This window comes from Pinus tabuliformis, chromosome 4_2 (assembly GCF_031772625.1).
Source record: "Pinus tabuliformis cultivar Carrire ecotype Pingquan chromosome 4_2, CPIR1, whole genome shotgun sequence".
NCBI lineage: Eukaryota > Viridiplantae > Streptophyta > Pinopsida > Pinales > Pinaceae > Pinus > Pinus tabuliformis.
This window is the reverse complement of record NC_142304.1, coordinates 673,474,257-673,501,772: the sequence shown is the minus strand read 5'-3', so window position 1 is coordinate 673,501,772 and position 27,516 is coordinate 673,474,257. Positions and strand designations below refer to the sequence as shown.

At 38.1% G+C, this 27,516-nt stretch overlaps 1 protein-coding gene across 1 annotated transcript in view; it reads left to right on the top strand.

The window, feature by feature from the left end:
* Positions 1-407: 407 nt before the first annotated feature.
* LOC149171225 (mitogen-activated protein kinase kinase kinase 20-like) overlaps positions 408-27,516 on the top strand; it is a 44,884-nt gene continuing 17,775 nt past the window's right edge. Inside the window, exon 1 of the mRNA XM_089425895.1 lies at positions 408-1,908. Within this exon, the coding sequence (XP_089282021.1) occupies positions 408-1,908 (1,501 nt within the window). The remainder of the gene's footprint in view (positions 1,909-27,516) is intronic.

Below are 27,516 nucleotides of genomic sequence, written 5' to 3'. Positions count from 1 at the left end.
GTAAAATAATTCCAAATTGAATAAAAATATGAGTCAACCTACATTTATTTAACGACTTAATATAATAATTCCAACAAAATACACCTTCACCCCAGAACTATTTACGTATTTCAAGTTTTGAACGCCTCAAACATTCTTAATAAGGGGAGCAGAAAGCATGTGCTGTGCCCAACCAGTCCATGGAAGATGATGTATCATTCACTTTAATTAGCGTCGGGCAGAGTGTGCCATGGAATCGCTTGCAAGAAAACTCCCATGTGAATTGGAAGCTTGCCAGCCAACGATGAAAAAGCACCGCCAGCTTGTCACTCCCACGGGGAGCTTATAAGCTCGTAAGAGAAGCCTCTGCATTTGCTGTACACAGTGGAGAAGAAAAATCATTTCTTTGTGCATTGAATTGTGAGTTAATGGGGATTGAACCCGAGAAGGGGATAGCCGAAGAGGAAGGATGGGTGAGGGGAGCCATTATTGGGGCAGGAGCCCATGGCATGGTCAGCCTCGCCATGAACAGCTCTCATGGCCACCTCTTTGCAGTCAAGTCTGCAGCCGGTTTTAGTCAGGAATTGGATAATGAGTTCGAGATTTTGAAATGTCTGGATTCTCCATATATTGTTCGTTGCCTGGGGCGTAATTACAGTGTGGAGAACGGTGTGAGGATGTACAATTTGTTCATAGAGTACATGCCTGGTGGCAGCGTTGGGGATCTGCTGGGTAAGTTTGGAGGAAGGCTGGACGAATCAGTCATCAGAGCATACACACGTGGCATCCTACGTGGGATCCATTACCTCCACAACCAGGGAATTGTGCACTGCGATATCAAGGGGAAGAATGTTCTTGTGGGTATGAATGGTGTGAAGCTTGCTGACTTTAGCTCTGCCAAGAGGATTGGTGATGAGAGGGAGAGCAAGGAGTCCCTTCAGTTGAGGGGGACCCTATTGTGGATGGCTCCAGAGGTGGTGAACCAGGGGGAGCAGGGGCCTGCTTCTGATATTTGGTCTCTGGGCTGCACCGTCCTGGAGATGGCAACGGGCAGGCGTCCATGGAGCCAAATTTCCAATCCACTCGCCGCAATGTATCGGATTGGATGCACAGAGGAGCTGCCTGAGTTGCCTGATTCGCTTTCGCCTCGGATCCGGGATTTCCTAGAGAAATGTTTTCGGAGAGATCCCAAGAAGAGGTGGACTAGTGCAGAGCTGTTGAATCACCCTTTCCTAAATGAGGACTGTTCTAACATGGAGAAAGAGGAAGTTAATGCTGGACCCGAGTCCCCAACCAGTAATTTTGATCTTGGAAATCAAGTATGGGATTCCTGCTCTTCTCAGCCTACTCCCATTTTGTCACTCAGCATCCTAAACCCAGATGGGGAATGCGATGCAGAGGCATACAGTAATAGGTCAATTAAGCAATGCCCAAGGCTGTCACCTAGGGACAGAGTAATGGCACTTGCCTCTGAATTTGAAGATGTTGCTGACAGGCCTAATTGGTCTGCAAACACCCCTTGTCACTGGATTATTGTGAGATCTTCCGGAGGTAAGTCTTCAACATCAGATCCTCCTCTGTCAGAATCAAACAGTTATATAAGATCCTTCAGCCAGGATCTTTCTTCAGACTCAAAAACTAGCACTTGGGAAGAGTTGCAGCCAAGAGGCAAACAAGATGAACCCTCAAGGTCCAGGGTCACTGCAACAGAGGCTCAATATGAATCATCTTGCAGCACTTGTTCTGAGACTCTACAAGGCAACTTGCTTTCTATGTTATATGAAGCTTTGGAGTTGTATGGAAATTCATATCAGAGCATTCCTGGTGATGATGCTGGCATTCACAACAGATTACTACCAAGGCAGGCATTTTATATCTTTGATAATAAATGGTCCTCCTCTACAGTAGTAGTTTGCTGCCCTTGTAGTAGTATGTGCACTAGTCACTTTTGTCATACAAGTCTGACAAAGGCACAATTGTACACTAGTTACATTGCAAATAGTTTCTGCCCTAGATTTGATTCAAAATTAATTTCAATAGATTTATCTGGTCACGTAAATGATTTCTTGACTGGTGATTTAATTTGCATTACTCTGATTTACTTAAGAAAACAAATTGCCATACATATCATATATCAGAACTGGAATCACTACACATATATCTTGATACTTGATTTTGAGATAGAGCAAGTGCTCCATTCTTTTTTTCAGTCACACCCTTAGGTGGGCTTATTTGAAGGGGCCACACACTCAGTCGACTCTATTCGAGGGAGCATGACTTTGATGGATCCAAAGAGCATGACTTTGATGGATCCAAAGAGAATGGGTCAATAATTTGGCAACAGGGACTTCGACCAACTGAGCTACCCATCCAAATTACAATCTGACACAGGGACTTTGACCAACTGAACTACCCATCCAAATTACAATTTGACACAGGGACTTCGACCAACTGAACTACTCATCCAGATTACATGTACTCCAATTCAACCATCCAAATTACATGTGCTCCATTTTACAACCAGTAGCCAATGGACTTTTAAATGGTTCTGCACAATATATCTAAGGTAAATGAATGGTTTTTAAGCACTCAAAGACTCTCCCGGTGCCTTTTTCTGCAAAAACCAAGCCGTCAATTTCATTTCTCTTTCTGGGATATGTAGTCATGTTCTTTGGCTTGTTAAGGACGAGCTTAAAACAAGAGCAATTCTGATCTTTTTGAGTGGTTTCTCACTTAGCTAGAGGTTTTTATACGCAAAAACTCTGGTAAACCAGATGTTTTTTAATTCCATTAAATAATGTTTAATGATTTTAGTTTTTTAACTAGTGTTTTGGTTTTTTGGTTTACTAAGTGTTTTTTTATTTTATTTTTGAGTCTCTAAAATTCAATAAAAATTAATTGAAATTGTAATTCTGAATTTTAAAAAATTTAAATTTATTTATAAATTAAAAAATATATATTAAATAATAAAAAATTACTATTTAATAAAAAATAAAATAAAATAAAATTATATATTATTTTTTATATTTATACGATATATTAAAAAAACAAAAAATCATTTTAAATAATAAAAATTACTATTTAATAAAAAATAAAAATAAAATAAAATAAAACTATTCATTGTATATTCATTTTCTATATTTATATAATATATTAAAACAATAAAAAGGTTTATGTTCAATTCAACCAGTATTCACTTACCTTTAAACGCAAAGTATTTATACCATTGCAACTTGCTCGGGCAAGCTTTCGCTACTTCAAATGTTTCTTCGTCTTTGATGCCATTACGATGTGTTTTTCTCAAGACATAGAAAGTTGTGCAAAGCACCTATAGTAATGTCAGTGCAAAAATTTGGAATGGAGATTTTGGATATGGTTTAAATTTTATATTTGCTAGTTATGAAGTTGAATCGGACTAGTTGATCAAGATAGTAGAGTTGTTTTTCTATATCGTTAGATAGGAAGTTAATTTTACTAATTAGATAAATTAGAAGAGTTGTTTCTTAAGGATATTATTTCTTTCATTATTGTATTAATTTTAAGGATATAAAAAGTTTATATACTTTAAATTAATGCTTAATTTTCTCCACTTATAATATAAATATAAGGTAATATTCATGTGAATTATATTTAAATTGATATATTCAAAAATATTATATAATTGTTTATTATGTAAAATTTAGATTTTAAATTTCAAAGTGTTATAAGTGTAAAATTAGATTGTCAATTCAATATAAGTATGCAAATAAATGTTACAACAAATATAATGTATAATTTTCAGATGGGGTGTTTTGCATGCGACAAGGTGGGGTGAGGGTTGTTGCCATCTCACTAGTCATTCGATCGGGAGACATGGCAACACACCTTCTTAGTTGGTCATTCAAACACATCAACATGGCACGTGAAATAATATAATGTTGTGGTTTGTAACACCCTCCTCCCATATCTATGCAGGTAACCGACCAATCGGGGTAAACATGTGGCAAGAGGATACTATGACATGATTCAACCTCCTAGATGTCCTTAAGGAAGTGGAATCGACAGAAACACATCAAACATACCTTCCACATCAACAACAACACTCCTAGGAGCCATCCCAACCACTCAGGTATCATGCCCTTGGGTCTCACGGAGTTTTTAAGCTATTAAACCTCTGGACACTCCCACAAACCTGCATGCCTACGTCCAAGGACTATTTCCAGCAAGCCTGTGCCAGAGTCTGCAAGATTTAAGGCACTTTTCAAGCCCAAAATTCCGGCCACTATCCAGAACTTGTTGTAACTTCTAGAATCCATTAAACACATGATGACAAGACTAATAAACGAAAAACTAACTCCAAGACTAGGCCTGACCATCCCCAACCGAGACTGACATTTTGTCAAACACTTGGCATCAATGTAATTTACAGGTCTAGGATACAAGACAGAGCATGAATGACTGAAAACTCTTATGAGACATGACAAGAAGGATCACCACCTTCTCCCTTGAACTGTTATGACATCAATTAGGTCTTTCATCCATCATTTTAACAATTATAAGTAAATACATGAAATAACCATGACATGAACCAATGAATTAACCATGCTTATAACTAGCATAAAACCATGAAATTATAGTGAGATAACAACCATTAAATCCACATATAAATAAGTACAAAAGCAAGAGAACTTATCTTTTATTAGACATAGGCAAATCCAACCAGGTTCAGAACTTCCACATACCACCCGACCGTAGACATGGCCGAACCAAATCTTTCTTTCAGCTAGTCACCCCTGTGCCATATTCCAAGCATGAATGTGGGATCTCATAAAACACATCAATCCAAAACCATCTAGGGATTCCTGAGGCCAACCACCTCAACCCATCAAACAATGATTCCACCTCATGGCCAGACATCACAAAACCATCATCAAATTGGTGTCTCCTTCTAGGGCTCAAGAGCATTTGTTCCAACCAAGGCTCCAAGACTAGTAACTCAACCCACAACTTATACCAAGCTCCAAAGCATTTCTCCAACCAAAGGCTCCAAGACTATTAACTCAACCCACCAAGGGCTCCAGAGCATTTGTCCAACCAAGGCTTCAGGATTAGTAACTCAACCCAAGCTATTACAGAACCCTCCCCTTTGGGGGAACACTGTCCTCAGCGTTCATCGACACCTATAACTAGGAAGATTGTTGAAAGAAAAACATACTGCCCATGGAGCTTTATAACGTAGCTCGTTGCAGTATTTACAATGACCATCTGCTAAAACATGACAAACATACTGTTTACTGGAGCTTTATATCACATCTCATTATGGTATTTACAATAATAACCACATATACACACATACACATTTGCTTCAACCAAAAAATACTCATACTGTCTATGGAGCTTTCTAAATCCAACTAGATACAGTATTTACAGTAATATACACATATACACATATACACATATGCACATTTGCTTAGCTAGCAAATAAAAGGATACGATGCCTGCATCCGCAACAAGGGAATCTAGAGGCTTACACCTCCACCCTCAAAGTAATACCAAGATTCACCTCCTTCCTAGGAAGTCCAGAATCCACTACAAAGTCAAATCTACATCCAATGTCCAACGCTATAATCCTGCACCACTTGTCCTCTCAGTGAACATTTACTGGCTCCTTGTTCCATGGCACACTCCCAATATGCATATGGTTCCATTTAGCAATGCTAATGACCAACCAAATACATCTGTGGCCTTCCCTTCTCTACTACATAGTCCCTCAGGCAATCCGGTCATACCATTTCGTGTAGTCACACATCTTCCAAGTTTCGTTGGCACCCCCATCTCGAGCAGTCCATCCCTTGGCAAGGCTTCCTTGCATTGGAAGATACAAAAACCAAGGCACATCCTTGCCTTGAAACCATCATACCGGTCATATCATGCTCATGGAAATCAATGGACACTATTGGGTACTAATGTCCCACAATGGCCCTACTCCTGAATGCTTTACAAGCATAATGTTGCATGTTCCAATTTCTTTCATTGTCATTGCTAATTCTTGCAGTTGATTTCAACCACCCAACTAGCAATGTTCATGCTTTCCTGTACCAAGCACATAATTCCCATTCGATTCAAAATAAATTGAAATAAACTCAAATCATACCTCATTGGTGGTTGTTAACAAGGTACATTTGCAATTCTATTCGCTTCCTGTCACAACACCTCAATCTAGCATCTTTGACCAAATCATCATGTATAAACATATCACATCAGGTTAGCTCAAAACACAACCATCATAGATCAAAATCTTAACTCACATGTAACCATCATAAACCAGAATCATAGATCACATGTAATCATCATAGACCAAAATCATAAATCACATGCACAATAAAACAGAAATAAAATACTGATACTTATCCTTTAATCAATACTTAGCTTCTACCTTTGTCCTTATTCCATACACACACTGGATTGGTTGCTACACAGGAAAAACAACTAGTTCCTTCTCCTCAACCATGTGCACATACACATAGTGTGCATCGGACACATAAAACCACACACGACATACAACACCATGCAATACATGCACCTAAACCTGACTTATAAATCATACACCTACGCCCAGTGAACAACACAACACATATATACACCTATAACCAATGTAAAACACAATACATATACGTACATAGAGTACAACACAACCAATACACATGTCACGATACCATGACTGCACAATGCACATACATAGTACAACATGTACACAACACAACATGTACGATATACACATAATACCACATGTACACTAGTACCACATGTATAACATGTACACAATACCACCTATACACAACACCACTTGCACATCGTGTACACAGCATCACATGTGCACGACACCACTTGCACAACGTATACACAACTCCACATGTACATCATACCACCTGTACACAACGCCAGATGTACATTGCACGACATGCACGACATGTACATGACACCATATGTACACAACACCATATGCACGACATGTACACAACACCACCAACACACAACACCATATGTAAAACATGTACATGGCACCACATGCTCACAACGCCACTTGTACAATCATGCACACAACACCATATGTACATAGCACCAAATGTACAACATGCACACAACACCATATGTACATAGCACTACATATCCAACATGTACATAGCACCATCTATACCCAACACTACATATGCAATATTCACACAACACGATACATACAATAGGTACACAACACTATTTGTAGCACCCTGTGTTGGAAAATACTGAGGGGGGGGGGGGGGGATGAATAAGTATTCCTTAGCAATTAGCGCTTTTAAATATTTTCAGAGAATTAGTTAATCTTCATTTATTATTAACGTTTATGCAGTAATAACACTAAATAAATGAACACAGGAGGCACAAAGATTTTAGGTGGAAAACCCCCTCCGGGTCAAAAACCACTGAACATTTTTCTAATAAATTCTTTAATATTTAACCCCAACTAAAATGAAAGCAACAACTTCATATAATTATAGAAAAACATTCTTCTCCAACTCCCATTGGATGGGCACTCTAAAGCCTGAGATTCTTCTCTTGATGAATATATAATACCTACAAAAAGTCTTCAAGGAAATACCCATCACATGATAATAGCAAAACTTACCTCATCCTACAAAGCATATGTCAGTGCTAAACAAAAACAACAAATTAGAATACAAAGAACCTAATGCAATTAAGAAATGAACATGCATATACAGAAGATACTTACCTGTAGCTTACCTCCATTGCATCATTTTTCTGCACCTTTCCCTTTGCCGCCCTAGAAAATCTGGTCCTTTGCACCCCTTGACAATACTTGATCTAGTTTTTCTTGCCTTCTAAGAGCACAATATTTAATCTGATGTATCTCTGTGATTTCAAACTGATGTATCTCTGTTATTTCAAATCCCCAATATGTGATCTTTGGTTGTGTAGTAGCCCTCTAAGTCTTATTTTCAATGCCACAGGTCTGACGCAATTTGGATTCTTCAAGGCAAATTTATGGCCAATCTCTCACAATGACCTAATTATGGACTAGTTCAGTAGAGCGAACTTGCATGATGTGTCACATGTCATTGTTTCCTCCTTCGGATCTAGAATATATACACATAAAACTAAATTCCGTGCACTATCCGCCACTTCTTACAAAATTCCAATCCTCTTCTCAGAGAGAGAGCTATGACTATTTTCCCAAGGTCACTTCTTTGAGATGAAATTCAAAAGCCTGCAAAAACCATAACTACACAGATCATATCTCTGAAAATATAGAAAACCAAGATCTAAAATTTGGTCATGACGTTCACTAGGATTGTGAATCAAATGGGTTTTAATTTCAGAATCTAAGACTTTGCAAAAATGAAGTTATTGCGCAAATTCTATGATCACTACTTTTGGAGGATATAAGAGATTTCTTTTTATAGAGTTGAGAGGGGCTTCTATAGAGAATGTTGGAGGGATTTTAGGAGCTTAAAAAATTATTAATTATTTACTATTCAATGACCAAAATTAATTATGAGTGCCATGCCACAACCCCATAGGGTTTTATCCCACTAACTGGGGTTACTAACTTCAGACATGAATATCTCTCAAACCGTGAAGAATTACTTGGCATACCATATATAAACGGAAACATCTCGACGAGTAGAATCCATCTAGAAGATCCTTGAATCAAAATAGATTAAGTTGTCAAGTCAAAATTTCCTTGCAAGATCAGGGTAGTCCCTGGTGCTACTTGGGTTGAAATCAATGACAACCTCAGATCATCTTTAGATCAACAATCTCCCCCTTTGGCATTGATGGCAACACAAGTCCTCCCCTTGCGATTAGGGCACTTCTTCCTACTACTTTCTCTCCCCCTTTGACATCAATGGCACACAACCATCCTGCAAACTTGTACACACCTCCACTCCCCCTTTATTTTCTGAATAAGGAAAATCTAATGAGAACTTGGGAGAATCCCAAGCTTCTGGAGAAGATATTCAAATGCTTCAAGAGGTAAAGGTTTAGTGAAGATATCAATGATTTGTTCTTTTGTACCAACATAATCAAGTTTGATATTCTTTTCAGCAACTTGTTCTCTAACAAAACGATATTTTATCAGAATGTGTTTTGGTTTTGAATGCATGACAGGATTCTTGGAGATGTTGATGGCACTGGTGTTATCACAGAAGATGGGAATAGGCTCACTAAATTGTACTTGAAGATCTTGCAAATTTTGTTTCATCCAAAGGACTTGAGTACAACAAGCTGCCTTTGCAATATATTATGCTTCCGCTGTAGATAAAGAGATTGAGGTTTGCTTTTTTCTCAACCATGATACGAGAAAACCACCTAGATAGAATGCTTCTCCACTAGTACTCTTACGATCATCAATGCTTCTTGCCTAATCTGCATTTGTAAGGGCTTGAATAATGAGACTGTTGCCCTTGGGATACCACAAGCCATATTCTGTTGTTCCCTTTAGATATTGAAGTGACGAAAATAATATGATATTATTTTGGTGCTGCCTGGAATCTTTCTACTTGTCCAACTACCCGCATCGCATCACACCGAGAGGCTATCACATATAGGAGACTACCAATCATGTATCTATACAATCTTTGGTCCACATTGTTTGACGAATCTTCTAAGCTTAAATTGCAACCTATTATCATGGGGGTAAGGACTGGCTTGCAATCTTCCATCTGGATTTTTGAGCATTTCCTTGATGTACTTGGTTTGATATATGAATATTCCTTTATCCTGCTGAGAAATCTGAAGCCCCAAAAGTATGTCAGCTCTCCAAGCATAGACGTTTCAATCTCACTTTTAATTTTTGTGGCACAAGAAACATCCTAATAGCTTCCATTCTGGCAACGAGACAAAATGTTTCTTCAAAATTGATTCCTTCAACCTCTGCATATCCTTTTCAGACTAATCTTGCCTTGTTCTTGGTAACCTGTATTCCTTCAACTGTTTTTCTCCCCTTGAACATATAATGAAACTGCCATATTATTCAAACTACCTGTCTGTCAATCATAGACTTGTATCATATACTATTGCATAGACTCCTCATCTTCAAATTTCTAGGAGTTGATAAGTTGAATTGTTTAAAATAATGTGTCATTTAACGAATCGTCTTGACTCGAGCCATTAACCAAAGCAACTATTGATTCCTCACAATCTGTTACGAATCATGAAAGCATAATTGTTGGGACCTTATTGCCTTCTTGCTTTTCTTAGTCATCTTGTACTTGTTCATCCTATACCTGTTTTCCTTTCCAAACCTTCTTATTCTTGTCGTCAAGCTTTTCATTCATGGTTGATTCCATCTTGTACCTGCAGTTACGAGCTATGTGTCCATATTTATGACATTTGTAACATTCGATGTTATTCATAGAAGATTCCGTTTGGTGTTTATCTTGTGATCCTGCAAATTTGGTTCTAGGGTTTTGCCGATAATAATTCTACCTGTTTGGAACTTCACAATCCCTAGCCGTATGTCCAAAATTGTTACATTTGTAACATTCAACATCATCTCTCAAATGATAAAATTTGTGGATATTATGCTGAGTTATGGAATATCCATTTCTGAGAGATCTCCTAGAATTATATTCATTCCAAACATACATGTGACATTCTGATGAATAACAATAACCATGAAAAATATGTTGGTACCTGGATGAAAATCTTCGTCGGGGAATTGTCTTCCAAGGTTGTTCTTGTGAATCTTGTCCAATGAAGTCTACATGCCTGTCAGATCTCATAGGTTCATTGTATTTTGTTGTAGAAGGTCCTACTTCTTCTTCTTTGTAACTGAGGCCAGTTTTGTCGTTGTAAGATCATTGATTGTTGATGAGTTCTTCCAATGCCCTTGAGCTGTTGGCATAGTTTTGGATAGTTTTTCCCTTCTTCACTTCCTTACGCAGCGAGACTACTTCGGCTTCTAATGCTTCCCTTTCTCGGTTGCTTTCTTCCAACTTCTTTTGAAGTGACTCTTCAATACATTTGTGTTCTTCAACTTCAATTTTGAGACCTTGAACTTGTTCTTCAAGAGTATTGGAATGGATCTTCTCAGCCTTGAGCTCTTTTATAAGCTTGATTGCCTCCTTAGAAAATTCTTCTATGGTCAACCCTTCTTCTTCGTTGTTTGATACCTCTTGTTTATTGTGCTTGGCCATAAACAATACTCTCTCATTGGCTTCTTCTTCACTGTCACTGTCTTCATTGGATGATGAGCTATCTTCTTTAGAGAGAAAGTTCCTTTTGAATCCTTTCTTCTTGCCTTGCTTGTTGAATTTCTTAAAGCCTTTCTTTCCTTTTGAGTTTCCATCACTTTTGTTCAGACATTTTGCTGCGAAATGCCCAACCTCACCACAACCGAAACATATCAATGGAAGTTTACCTTTGAATTTTCCCTTACCAATTTTTAGTTTTCTCATAAAGTAAGCATATTCTCCATCTGAAAAACCTTCTTCATCATCTTCCTTTTCTTCACACTTGCAGGTGCAAGTGTAGGTCTTTGCCTTTGAAGGTTGTTTGTCCTTATTAGTTTTCTTAGATGCATCGAACGTAGTTTCTAGATGCGAAGTACCCTCTTCTTCACCAAGTCTCATTTCATATGCTATGAGAACTCCATGTAATTCCTCTTTGCTGAGTTCGTCCAGATTTGAATTGTATTCTAAGACCGATACCTTTGGGTTGAATCTTCCTGGTAACGTTCTAAGAATCTTTCATATAATAGTCTTCTCGTCAATAGGCTCTCCCAATTCTTCTAGAGTGTTGGTTATTTCATCAACGTGTTGGAAGTATGCATCAATGTTGTCATCTTCTTTCATTCCGAGTTGCTTAAATTTTTCTCTGTAGATTTGAAGATTTGCTTCTTTGACATTTGAGTCACTTGCATATATATTCTCAAGCTTGTCCCATCATTTTTGGTGGTTTTACAACCCAACACCTCATGATAAGCAGATTCAATAAGTCCACTGATAATAATATTATTTGCTTTTGCATCATTTACCAAATTCTTCTTACCTTGTTCATCTGCAGTTGGTGTAAAGCCATTTTGAATACTGTCCCATACTTTGTAACCTTGCGGTAAGAGATAGAACTTCATTCTTCCTTTCCAGAGTGCATAATTATTTTTATTAAATAGAGGTACACCATTCTTGGTATGCTTCATGATCTCCTTCCAGTTGTTAAACTCCTATTGAAGGAACCAAGCTCTCATACCAACTATTGGAAAACACTGAGAGGGCGAGGGGGGGGGGGGGGGGGGGGGGGGGGGGGGGGGGGCAGGGCTGAATCAGTATTCCTTAGCAATTAAATATTTTCAGAGCATTAGTTAATATTCAATTATTATTAACATTTATGCAGTAATAACACTAAATAAAAGAACACAGGAGGCACAAAGATTTAGGTGGAAAACCCCCTCCGGTTCAAACACCACAGAACACTTTTCTAATAAATCCTTTAATCTTCAGCCCCAACTAAAATGAAAGCAACAACTTCATAGAATTCTAGAAAAGCATTCTTCTCTAGCTCCCACTAGATGGACGCTCCAATGCTGGAGATTCTTTAGTAGTCAATTGAACATATGCCCCAACACCTAATGAGCTACAACTCACCCTAGCACCACCCTACCACCCTGAATTTTCATGGGCTTGAACCTGTTGGTGACTTCATGCACCAACCTACCACCCTATAAAAGAATAAGAGAAGAATGGACTCCCGTACCAGGGAAAATGGTCTACTTTACAATGATATAGAATGATGTAGAAGAAGAAGACACACTATACCATAACCCCAACTATGACACAACCACCTAATGATGATCCTAGACCTCCCGACACTACGTCTTCAACTCTTGGCAGATAGACACTTGTAAAACTTTTTACAATGACTCTGTATAATGATACTTTTACAATGATTGTGTGTAGTGCTTCCCACTTGAAGACTTCATATGGTGAACTTCTTGCTTCTGTTCTGCACCTTGATTGCTGCTCTTGTCATGCTACCCTTTCTCACTCTTCAGAACATTAGATTATGCATTGAGTCTTCTCTTGATGAATATATAATACCTGCAAAAAGTCTTCAAGGAAATACCCATGACATGATAGTAAAAAAACTTACCTCATCCTACAGAGCATATGTCAGTGCTAAAAAAAAACAACAAATTAGAATACAAAGAACTTAATGCAATTAAGAAATGAACATGCATATACAGAAGATACTCGCCTATAGCTTACCTCTACTGCATCATTTTGCTACACCTTGTTCTTTGCTGCCCTAGAAAGTCTGGTCCTTTGCACCCCTTGACAACACTTGATCTAGTTTTTCTTGCCTTCTAGGAGAACGATATTTAATCTGATGTATCTCTGTGATTTCAAATCCCCAATATGTGATCTTCGGTTCTGTAGTATCCCTCTGAGTCTTCTTTCCAATGCCACAGGTCTGACCCAATTTGGATTCTTCAAGGCAAAGTTATGCCCAATCTCTCACAATGACCTAATTATGGACTAGTTTAGTAGAGTGAACTTGTACGACGTGTTACATGTCATTGTTTCCTCCTTCGGCTCTGAAATTGATACACAAAAAAATACAGTCCATGCACTATCCACCACCTTTTACAAAATTCCAATCCTCTTCTCAGAGAGAGAGTTATGACGATTTTCCCAAGGTCACTTCTTTGAGATGAAATTCAGAAGCCTACAAAAATCCTAACTACACAGATCATATCTCTAAAATATTGTGAACCATGATCTGAAATTTGGTCACGACATTCATAAGGATTTCTAATAAAATGGGTTTTAATTTCAGAATCTAAGACTTCGCAGAAATGAAGTTATAGCGAAAATGCCACGATCACTGCTTTTGGAGGATGTATGAGATTTCTTTTTATAGAGTTGAGAGGGGCTTCTATAGAGAATGTTGGAGGGATTTTAAGAGATTAAAAAATTATTAATTATTGACTATTAAATGAAAAAAACCAATTATGAGTGCCATGCCACAACCCCATAGGGTTTTAGCCCACTAACTGGGGTTACTAACTTCAAACATGAATATCTCTCAAACCGTGAAGAATTACTTGGCGTGCCATATATCAATGGAAACATCTCGACGAGTAGAATCCATATAGAAGATCCTTGACTCAAAATAGATTAAGTTGTAAAGTAAAAGTTCCCTTTCAAGATCATGGTAGCCCTTGGTACTATTTGGGTTGACATTAATGGCAACCTCAGATCATCTTTAGATCAACACCCTATACATAAAATTGCATGAACAACATGTACACACATTATATATACACAACACCTCATACACACAACATCACATATGCAACATGTACACCATATACAACATATCCACAATAGTAGTACCACACATCCAAAACCACATTGTCTCTACCAAGCAACCTTGCTTCCAGTGCCTTATCCATGCTTCTTCCAACATGTCGTAGACCACAATGCTTTCATTTCGCTGATGTATCCCTCGGTATAGCCAGCCCATAACATAGACATAATATAATCACATAATATCGATTCATAACCACATGATACTGACCTCATATATTTTTTAGGGCTACTCTTCCCAATTGATTCCTCGTAAGACTAGGAACCTCTTCATGCCATTCACCTACATAAGCAATCATTCTTCCACAATAATTATCCTTGATGACCCTATTGGATAATGACATAGATACATAGATACATGCATATATATAAACATTAACATAAAAAATCATGGTCCATGATGACCTGGTCAGACACGACATGCATACATACATACATGTGTACATATATAGACATCAGCATAATCATGATCACAACATAATTACTAGATATCATAAGGTCAAAGTTAAGAGAACTCCCTTTATGCATGCAATACATGCGCAACATTGAGAACAACATCTCCCAACATAGCCAAGGCATATGATGCCTCAAATCCATTCACCTTACCTTTCCCATGATTGTTCTGATACCGTCCATTATCCCAATGGACCAAACGAATCCAATTGGCTGTCATATACACCCTCCTCCCATATCTACCCAAGTAATCAACAAACCGGGGTAAAAATGTGACGAGAGGCTACTATGATATGATTCAACCTCCTAGGTATCTTTAAGGAAGTGGAATTGATGGAAACCCACCAACATACCTTCCACATAAGCAACAACAGTCCCAGGATTCATCCCAACCGCACAAGTATCATGCCCCTAGGTCCCACTGAGTTTTTAAGCTATTAAACCTTTGGACGCTCGCATGCTATTAGCATGCCAGCATCCAAAGAGATCTAGAGGCTCCCACAAGCCTACATGCCTACGTCCAAGGACTATTTCCAGCAGACCTGTGGCTGAGTCCGTGAGATTTAAGGTACTTTTCAAGCCCAGAATTCCGGTCACTATCCAAAACTTGTTGTAACTTCTAGAATCCATTAAACACATGATGACAAGACTAATAAACCAAAAACTAACTCGAAGACTAGGCTTGAATATCCACAACTGGGACTGACACTTTTTCAAAAATTGGCATCAATGCAATCTCAGGAAATTAATACATGAAAAAGCATAAATCACTGATACATCATTTGAGACTTGACAAGAAGGATCACCACCTTCTCCATTGAATTGTTATGACATCAATTAGGTCTTGCATCCATCATTTTAACAATTACAAGTAAACACATGAAATAACCATGACATGAACTAGTCAATTAACCATTCTTATAACCAACATAAAACCATGGAAATGAAAGTGAGATAACAACTATTAAATCCACATATAAACAAGTACAAAAGAAATAGAACTTAGGTTTTATTAAACATCGGAAAATCTGACCAGGTCCAGGACTTCCATGTACCACTCGACTGCAGACATAGCTAAACCAAATCTTTCCTTCAGCCAGTCACCCCTGTGCCATATTCCAAGGATGAATGTGGGAACTCATGGAAAACCAATCCAAAAACAACCAAGGGAATCCAGAGGTTAAACCACTTCCACCCTCACCAATCTATGATCACACCAAAACCGGTGCTCCGATCACAAAACCGAATCGAGCTTGGAATTCCATCCGGAATTGATCACTATCCTTGAGGAATTTTCTGTCTCCTTGTCTCTCAGGATTTACATTAATCCAATCCCATATCACAAGGCCCTAAACCGAAACATATCCCATAGGCTTTACCATGTATGCTGCTAAAAGCGGTCAAGTTATTTCTAGGCAATTGGGAATGAACCTTGAGACCACCTCTACCTTGGATTCTGAAATCCATCTGGAAATTCGAAAGCTCAAAACTGAGATCAACATCCCAACACACTATGGCATCCAGAAAAAGGTAAGGTTAGGTTGAAAACCATTGTCATAACTCGACAAAACCATGCCACTGATAGCAAGAGAACCATACACCAACATGTAAGTCATGGATGTCAAAACCAGCTAGGAAATCACACATGAAATATGTTCCTAGCAAGTATTCCTACTTAATATTCTTGATCCTACTCTTCCTTGCTTTCCTTCCTTCCCTTTTCTTGCTTTTCCTTCCTTGGTCTAAATCTAGAGTGCTCCAAGAAAACTCTAAGTGTCCAAGAGTGAGAGAGAGATAGCATAATGAGAGAGCTCCAAAACTGAACTGACCAAGTCTGCCAACTAATCCTCAGAAGCCTTTTTATCAATCAAGCCTCTATTTTCTTCAATTTAGATTATTTTCCTTCATTTTTCTCATCACATGCAAACTATGACCTTTCACCTCCATTTTCTCTTATTTTCAATATTTTCATAAATAAATGTGCCAAAAATGTCTTTTTGCCTTTTAATGCCTTTGCCATTTTCCTTAGCCATAATAAACCGAAATGACACCCAAACTAGGATGCATTTTCCCAATGTTCAACTTGGAATAAGCGTCCCTTAATTATGGTCTTATTTTGCCTTTATTAACTTTTATTACATGAAATTTTCACCAGGGCTGTTATAGAACCCTCCCCCTTGGGGAACACCATCCTCGGTGTTAAACCACACCAAGATCTCAACAAAATCCCTGAAAAAGAAAACATACTTCCCATGGAGCTTTATAACTTAGCTTGTGGCAGTATTTACAATGAAAGACCTACTCAAAATCAAAACATCATTACAACATGACTAGATAACAACCATACTTCTTATTGGAGCTTTATAGCATAGCTCATTACGGTATTTATAATAACCACATATACACATATCCACATTTGCTAAACCAAAAAAGAAAAGGATACGATGCCCATATCAATCAAAAAGGGAATCTCGAGGATCACACCTCCACCCTCAAAGTAGTACCAAGATTCACCTCCTTCCCATGAAGTCCATAATCCATTTCTATAGTCAAAACTACATCCAATGTCTAAGGCTATAATCTTGCACCACTTTTCCTCTCAGCGAACAGTTACCGACTCATTGTTCCAGGGTGCACTCCAAATGTGCATTTGATTCCATCTGGCAATGCTAATGACCAAAATAAATATCCCCCACTTTCCCTTCTCTACTACACAGTCCCTCGGGCAATCCGGTCACCCCTTCCATGCATTCACTCACCTTCCAAGTTCCTCGGCATCCCCTATCCTGGGCGATCCATCCCTTGGAAATGCTTCCTCGCATCGGAAGGCCAACAACCAAGGCATATACTTGCCTCAAAACCATCATATCGGTCATAGCATGCTCATGGAAATCAATGGACACTATTGGTACCAGTGTCCCACAATGACCCTGCCCCTAAAGTGCTTTACCAGCATACTATTGCATGTTCCAATTCCTTTTGTTGTTGTTGCTAATGTTTACAGTTGATTTCAACCACCCAACTGGGCATTTCTGTGCTTCTTGTACCAAGCACATAACTTCCATTAGATTCAAATAAATTGAAATAACTTCAAATCATACCTCATTGGTGGCCCGTCAACAAGGTACCTTGTAATTTTGTTCACTTCCTATCACACCAAGTCAAACTATCATATTTGACCAAATCATCATCTATAAATATATCACTTCAGGTTAGCTCAAAACACAACCATCATAGATCAAAATCATAAATCACATGTAACCATCATAAACAAGAATCATAATTCACATGGATAATAAAACTGAAATAAAATACTGATACTTATCCTTTAATCAATCCTTATCTTCTACTTTTTTCTTTATTCCTTATGCACTACGGATCAATTTCCAAACCTGACAAACACCTAGTGCCTTCTCCTCAACCATGTGCACATACACATAGTGTGAATCACACACATACAACCACACATGACATACAATGCCATGTAATACATGCACCTATACCTGACATACAACACATACACTTATACCCAGTGTACAACACAACACATACATACACTTACACCCAGTGTATGACACAACTTCATATATCTATACCCGATGTACAACACCACACAATACATGTACGTACACAAAGTACCACACAACGAATACACATGTTACGATACCACAACTACACAATGCACATACATAGTACTGCAAGCTCGCAACATAACATGTATGACATGCACACAATACTACATGTACACCAGTACCATATGTACAACATGTACACAGTACGACCTGTACAAAGCACCATCTGCACAATGTGTGCACAACATCACATGTACATGGCACCACCTACATAATGTGTACACAATGCCACATGTACATCATACCACCTATACAATGTGTACACAATTTTAGACGTACACAACACCACATGCATGACATGTACATGACACCACATGTACACAACACGATATGCACGACATGTACACAAAACCACCTGCACATGGCACCATATGTAAAATGTGTACACGAAACCACATGCTCACAACACCACTTGTACAATCATGCACATAACACTATATGTACATAGCACCACATGTACAACATGCACACAACACCATATGTACATAACATTGCATATCCAACATGCGCATAGCACCATATGCACACAACACTGCATATCCATCATGTGCATGGTATAATATGTACACAACACTGCATATCCAACTTGTACATAAAAACATCTATACCCAACATTGCATATGCAACATTCACACAACACTATCTGTACCACCCTATAAATAACATTGCATAAAAAATATGTACATGCACTATATATACACAACAATGCATGCACACAACATCACATATGCAACATTTTCAACATATACAACATATGCACAATAATAGTACCACTCATCCAAAACCACACTATCTCTACCAAGCAACCTTGCTTGCAGTATCTTATCCACGCTTGTCCCAACATGCCGCAAACCACACTGATTTCATTTGTTGATGTATCCCTTAGTATAATATGTCCATAACATATACATAATATAATCACATAATAGCAACTCATAATCACATGATATTGACCTCATATATTTTCATGATTACTCTTCCACTTGATTCCTCATAAACCAAGAACCTCTTCATGTCATTCACCTGCTTAAGCAATCATTCATCCACAAGAATGATTCCTAATGACCCTGTCACACAACAACATACATACATACATACATACATATATGTACATATAAATATTATCATTAATAATTATGATGCATGATGACCCTGTCGGACATGACATACATACATACATACATACATACATATACATATATAAACATCAACATAATCATGATCATAAGATAATTACCAGATAGAATAAGGTCAAGGTTTAAGAGAATTCCCTTTATCCATGCACAACATTGAGAACAATCATTCCCAACATAGCTAGGGCATCTGATGCCTCAGATCCATTTATTTCACATTTCTTGCTACCTTTCTCATGAGTGTATTGCCACTGTCCATTTACACCAATGGACCAAACCAATCCAATTGATTGTCATATTATTACCTTCAACTTCCCTTACTCATGCACCGAGCTTCATTTGGGTCTTACATTACCTGCTAGGTTTCATTCAGCTCTCCCTGAGCTCCATTAACTTTCCTCTTTCCCAACCAATTCCCAAGACTCAAAACTTAAAAGGCATGACCAAGAATCAAACGAGAGAAAACCATGAAAACCAATAGCAACACAACATCAAAAACAAAGTGGCATGGCCATGGAAAAGATGAAAACAAAACCACAATCAAGCACAACAAATAACCGTAAGACTAAAAGCACAAGAGTGACAACAAACACCATGAATCAATCCCCATGGTTCCTAGTGCTTCCAAGGGAAAGCTCAACCTGAGCCTTCTTCAAAATTTCATGGCAGTCTCCTGCCATGCAATTCGCTATATCATACTACCATAAACACATAATCTCTAATGTATAAATAAATATACCAATATACCAATTATCTTACCTTATTGTGCCAAGCACGTTGCCTTGCAACTGAACACATCCATACCATCTCTCAAGGGACTCCAATTCCCTTGACAAATCTAGCTATAACTAGACACCAACTGCTATACCTGTCAAATACATGTCCATGAATATATCACATACCCACATAATTTCAGACAAGATTAGGGTTAAAAAGACTTCTTGTATGCAAAGAAACCATTCTTTTGGAATTAGGGTTTCCAAACATAGCTAAAGGAATTCTTACCCAATTCCTTTCTTTTACCATTTACTTTGCTGCAATTGGGTCTTATTATGCGCTATCACATCATCCAAATGTTGGTTATATAAACAAATCATTTATTACCTTATCAGACTAATACCAAGCATGTTACCCTATAACTGCTTACACATGTCAACCACATGTTCCAAATATCAAGGCAATCATATCTATCAATTTGAAATCAACTTTTACGAAGACTAACAATAATGTCATAATCCAAGTCAACTCATAGTCATTAGACATAATTCTACAACTGTCACCTACTTAAACTCAAGTGCATATCAATTGTCTCAACACATATGTCTTAGTACAACCATCTTAAAACAATACCATATCTTCATGCAATCTTATAGACATAACCATATCATGCGATTAATCAAACATTCAACAATAGATAGACGACATAATATACACCAAAACTCAAACACCAAATAAATGAAATAATCAAACATTCAAGCACAAAGTAGGCGACATAAGCAAGCTCATAACTTAATGTATCTCAGGGGAGGCTATATTGTCTACACAATCAATATAGTTAGCACGATATGAATTCACAACATATCAACTCAAACATAAATAGGGTCATGATATCCATAATAGTCACTAGCTAACATGTTCACATCATAAACTTATAAACAATTATCATTCATACATAATAATCACACATTCACACTCAATTTATATTAGTATGACATAATATCACAACATATTAACTCATACCTCAATGCCATAACCATAACCACCAAGTTACTAACATATAACAACAACAACATATAACCTAATAATCAAGCTAACTATCATATAACAACAAGTTACCCTATAACATACAAATCAACAACATATAACATAATCATAAAGTCATCAAACATAACATAACAATAGAAATGCATACCACCATAGGTTACTATCATTCATGACTATATGAAACATGTGCATGTGAATACATTGATAAGCTAGCCTCTATCATGTATGTAACCGTAACATCAATAGAATGAAAGGCATACACATAACCATAATGCATATAACAATCCTTGATCTACATACCTGCATGCCCAACGTAAAAACTTGTATGACGACATGCTCTTTCCTTGAGGTCCAATGATGCAACTTCACTTTAATGATATACATCTTCTGCTCTATCTCAACCAACACATTAGCATCATAACACACCAATATCATCATGATGAACTAATTGCATACAATGACCTCACGATGCATGTTTGATCTATTATACATGCATAACTATAACCGTGACAATGCATGCATACATTAACATGCATAACAAATGCATATACAACTTACATGTATTCATGAAAAACACATCCCAACCAAAACACCATCAACCTTCACATGGTGACATCACTACAACCATGATCAACACCATGCAAATGCAACAAGCACATGAACTACATGCATAAGGAACACATATGCAACTGATATGAATGCATGAACAACACACCACCCATCCAGCCTGAGTGGTGAGCCATTCTCTTCTACCACTCTATAACACGCTCCTCCCATATCTACCCAAGTAACCGGCCAACTGGGGTAAACATGTGGTGAGAGGCTACTATGATATGATTCAACCTCCTAGGTGACCTTAAGGAAGTGGAATCGACAAAAACACATCAAACATACATTCCGCATCAGCAACACCACTCCCAGGAGCCATCCCAACCACTTAGGTATCATGCCCCTGGGTCCCACTAAGTTTTCAATCTATTAAACCTTTGGATGCTCCCATGCTATGGGCATGCCAATGTCTAGAGATATCTGGACACTCCCACAAGCCTGCATGCCTACATCCAGGGACTATTTCCAACAGACCTGTGCGAGAGTCCATGAGATTTAAGGAAATTTTCAAGCCCAAAATTCCAGCCATTGCCCAGAGCTTGTTGTAACTTTCAGAATCCATTAAACACATGATGACAAGACTAATAAACTAAAAGCTAACTCTAGGACTAGGCTTGACCATCCCCAACCAGGATTGACATTCTGTCAAACACTTGGCATCAATGCAATTTACAGGAAATGAATACAAGACATAGCATAAATGTCTGATACATCATATGATACTTGAAAAGAAGGATCAACACCTTCTCCCTTGAATTGTTATGACATCAATTAGGTCTTGCATCCATCATTTTAACAATTACAAGTAAATACATGAAATAACCATGACATGAACCAGTCAATTAACCATGCTTATAATTAGCATAAAACCATGAAAATAAGAGTGAGATTAAAATCATTAAATCCACACATAAATAAGTACAAAAGAAAGAGAACTTAGCTTTTATTAGACATAGGAAAATTCGACCAAGTTCGGGACTCCATGTACCACCCAACCGTAGACATGACTAGACCAAATATTTCTTTCAGCCAGTCACCCCCGTGCCATATTCCAAGCATGAATGTGGGGTCTCATAAAACACATCAATCCAAAACCATCCAGGGCTTCCATAGGCCAACCACCTCAACCCATCAAACAATGATTCCACCTCATGGTCAGACATCACAAAACCATCACCATATTGGTCTCTATCCAATCCTTCCAGGGCTCCAAAACATTTGTTCCAAACAAGGCTCCAGGACTAGTAACTCAACCCACAACTTACACCGAGTTCCAGAGTGTTTGTACAACCAAGGCTCTAGGACAAGTAACTCAACCCAAGATGTTACACGGTCTAGCACCATGCAATTTAAACTCCACCCTCATTGCTCGAACCCCTATCAAATCCACTTCACATGGAACACAATCTTACTATTTGATTGTTTGAGCTCCATGTCTTGTGTAACTGAGCACACTTTTCCAACACTAAGTATGTAATTCAATGCCACAATCATGGTAATTCATAGCTCAACCATCACTAACAACCTTGCACAAAATAATATTAGGTGAGTCGGGGAAATTCCAAAAGATACTCTAGTTTGTGAAGGACAAATTATACTAGCTCATTCCTCTGATACATGATTGAAACACTTCAATGCTTTTATCTCTCTAGGTGTAATTGAATGAAGGGAAATCCAACTCGTCAATGAGCTTTTCTCCATGAAGTTGGCATCTTCCCTCCTTAACCTCGAATGGAAACCCAATTCTCTCTATAACATTGTAACAATGTTCACTCGCAACAATGTACTTAGAGTCCCAAAATTGGTCAAAGCATTCTACAATGGTGAAAAGGCATTACAATAGCCAATTTTTTTTTATCCAAGGTAGGTTTTCCCTTTTCTCCTCTTGGCTTTTCCTTGAGGTCTCTTTCATTGGTGTTCTTGCTTAGACCTTTTCTCCATACAATAGCTTGGCCTCCCATTCCAAAATGTTGGATGCCAACCACCTAAATTATCTAGATATCTCTCCCTCTTGTGGCTCTTAGCTACACACAACGATCCTTCTTGTTGGTATTTTTCTCCGCTGGAACCCTCCCATCCAATATGGCTCGCATTTGACTGCATACCTTTGTTCAAGGTGCAAGCCTAGTTTTGGTTAGCTATTACTGCCTTTTCTCTTGTCCAAATTTTGTCTATTTCCTTACACATACCTACCTATTCCTTATCCCATCTCTCATCCTCATATAGCCACCATGCCATGACAATGAATTTGTGTTCACAGGGGCACAACGTACTATCAAGAACGAGCTAGTTGAGGAAACACACAAACTCATCATTGAGTAGAGGAAGCAACAACTCACTTTCAAGAACCTACCCCATCCCTTATTTAGGAAGAATTCACTTGTGTCGAATGGGAAGGAACCAACTAGAGGCAACTTCTCTTGGACATAGAGGCACTAGCAAATTTGTTTAATTGGGTGCTCGATACAGGTCACACATGTGAGTGTTCCAATCAATATATGCACACGGTGAACCTATATTGGCACATGAAATTAGTACTAGGAAAGGTTCTATTGGATCAACATGAGAACATAGAGGACCTCCTTCACTCCATGGAACACCTGCATTGACACATAACTGACCTAGATCAATGACTAGAGTGCATTGAGAAGCATCTTGGAATCCCCCTTATTATTGGTTTCTCACTGAGTAGCAAAAAGTTGTTAATATAGGTTGCAACAATGGATTCAATCCCCTCTTCTTAGTCTCCTCACTTTTGTTAATATGTCTTTGGTTTCTTAGTTTCATATTTACTTGTTTTTCTCTTATGGCCTTAAAGGCCCGTATATTAGCATCTGTATGGTATATTTTGAATTCCTGGGAAGCTTTTTGTCTTCTTCCTCTCTCAAGTGAGTACATTTTTTGATATGGTCGGTGTCGAGCTATGAAAAGGGATTCTTTCACCTCTAATTACCTCACATTAATTTGTCAATCCAGGAACGTTTTTTTATTTCAAAGAGTGTCTCAGTCTAAGGCTATCATTTTCCAGAGTAATTCTAGTAGTATAGTGCTCAAAAAATACAAGAGTAAATGGAAGCTAGCTTACAACAAACTACTTTGAAAGACTAAACCACACATTTAGAAAACTAAACAATTTATCAGTCAAGGGTTCAGTAGCAGTAACTCGTCCCTTTGTAAACTGATGGGATCAAAGGAAATCAGAGAACAGATCGTGGATCTAGGGACCAGACAGTAAATGTCGACGCCCACTATAGTCTTAGATCGTTCTTCACACCCAAAATAACAATAATGCAAATGACAAGAAATGGAACGACAGATAAGAAATAGAACAACAAATAAGAAATAGAACAACAAACCTGAAATGGAACAGCAAACAAGAAACTGTAACAGCAATTGAGTCTAATAAACAACAACGCCTTAGTCTACAAGATCAAATGCAATAATCGTGTCCTACAGGAATCAAATGGAAATCCTTCACTTTTAAGGATGAATTGAACAACACGCAAAAATGGAACAACACTGATTAATGATAGATTATAGAACAACGCTTGGAAACCATACATATATGCACACGACACACCTTAATAGTAACCTGATCTTGGTAAACCAGTTATCAATCTCAGTTATAAAGATTACGACTGTATTTCAGAATGGAACAACAATGTCTATAGATTCAACAATCGCAAAGAACATAATTCCTAAGATGAGTTCAGTGATACCAATGAAATAAATGTACAGCACAGATACTCTGTAATTGAACAACATCAGTATTCTGTAAAGACCGGCAATATCATATTAACATTTAAAGGGACAGTAATACATTGCAAAGTTAATACAATGGTTCTGTCTTCAGAAATTTTAGTAAATCGAACATAACAGAGAGTGTGATGTAAACTAACAAAACATATCAGATTACCGAATAATGCTGATAAGAAAACCACGCAAAACCAAAAGTAATAGTACAGGAGCAAGTGTCCTCCAGGGCCGGGCCCTTAGCCTCCAGGGGTACACCACTTGAAGTTATTCCAGACTCAGAGATGAAATAGCAACCGAGTTTGTATTAATGCATAAGACAGAATTACAGTAGATCAGTTCTCAACGAGACTCAATGATCAAAGTTTCAATCTTTAGGAGAAATTACATAAAACATCATAATAGACTCGACCGACCCCTTGGGCTAACAGTGCTGCCCCTTTTATAATGGTGAAGGCGGAGATGTCTAGGTGCAAAAATAGTTAAAGCAACGATCCCTTAGGATCAAAGGATCCTGAGGGATTCGCCGAACCATTAGTCCTCAGTTATCTCTTTTCTTTCTTGCGCCGAGCCGATATCTCCACTTCCTTTCCAGGGCTGATTCGCTTTGATTTGTTTTTCCTTGTTTGCATACGGTTCCCCGTCAAAGGGATAGCGGTTAACCCGTCCTTGTCCTTTCCTTTGGAATGACAGTTTTTCGTTTTTCCTTCTTCCTGCATAAGAAAATGACAATTGTCAGTGTTTTTGATCTGCATATTAATCTCACAGGTTTTATTGCAATTCTTTATCATTTACCTAGTTCATGATGCAAAAGGTTTGTAAGTTCTAATGAAAAGATGCTGAAATAATTACCAAAAACATACCTTCTTTAGTACTCCACACACCCCCCTGCTTACCCTTTTTCATGCCCTCATGAAAACATTGTAGTTGACATGTAAGGCAGTGAGAGAGTAGGCTGGAGATGGAATCTCATGTGGAGGTCTACAGCCATGATGCATAACTAGGTGTTCAAAGAAATGGCCTGTCTGACCCTCAAGCATCTCATACTGGGCTTGGTATCCAGGTGCAGGGTGCCAAATGATTGGACTCCGGAACCTATATCCTAACCAGGATGGCCCTGCGCTCAAAATGACTTCGCCATAGAGGGGCAAGCGGTTGGCGGCTAACTTAAAATTTTCAGACTTAAATGGTTCCCTGAGTTGGATATTCGAATTAGAGATCTGATATCGAAATTTAGCCGCATCAATGGCAAGGTCCTTAATAGTGAGAAAGTATTCTATTCCTTGCCAATTGATTGTTGTGTGAATGGGTCCTAATGCTTCAATTACACCTGGAGTCTTCATGAGGTTCCTATGTTCTCTCCACAACTGTACTGGATCCCTAGGCTCAGCTCTTACTGACAAATCTAATCCGTTTTCTTGCCTTTGGAAAGCATTATAGGCTTTTAGCCATTTAATTTGATTAACCCCAAATGAAATGAATGCCTGCAATTGGATATCCCCAACAAAAGGGCCAGGGTTTAGCCCGGTCTCCTGGTCTAATACAAGGTTATGCAAATAAAACTCACATAGTAGTCTTTGAACTTTTACCCCGTAGTGCTTACAGCAGTTTATAAAATCATCGACTGTATTAATTTGTATAGGAGCACCTGCTTTAACAGCCTTTATTTTTAATTGCAAATATCGTTCCATTAAAAACAAGGCATAATTATTAGCAGGGGCTCTACATGCTAGGACGTCATTGTACAAAAAACATAAGGTATCCATCTGCTCGATAACTATATCTAACCTACAAGTTACCTTCACGACTTTTTCTTCTTCCCTTCGCCACCCTTCAAAGTCCTGG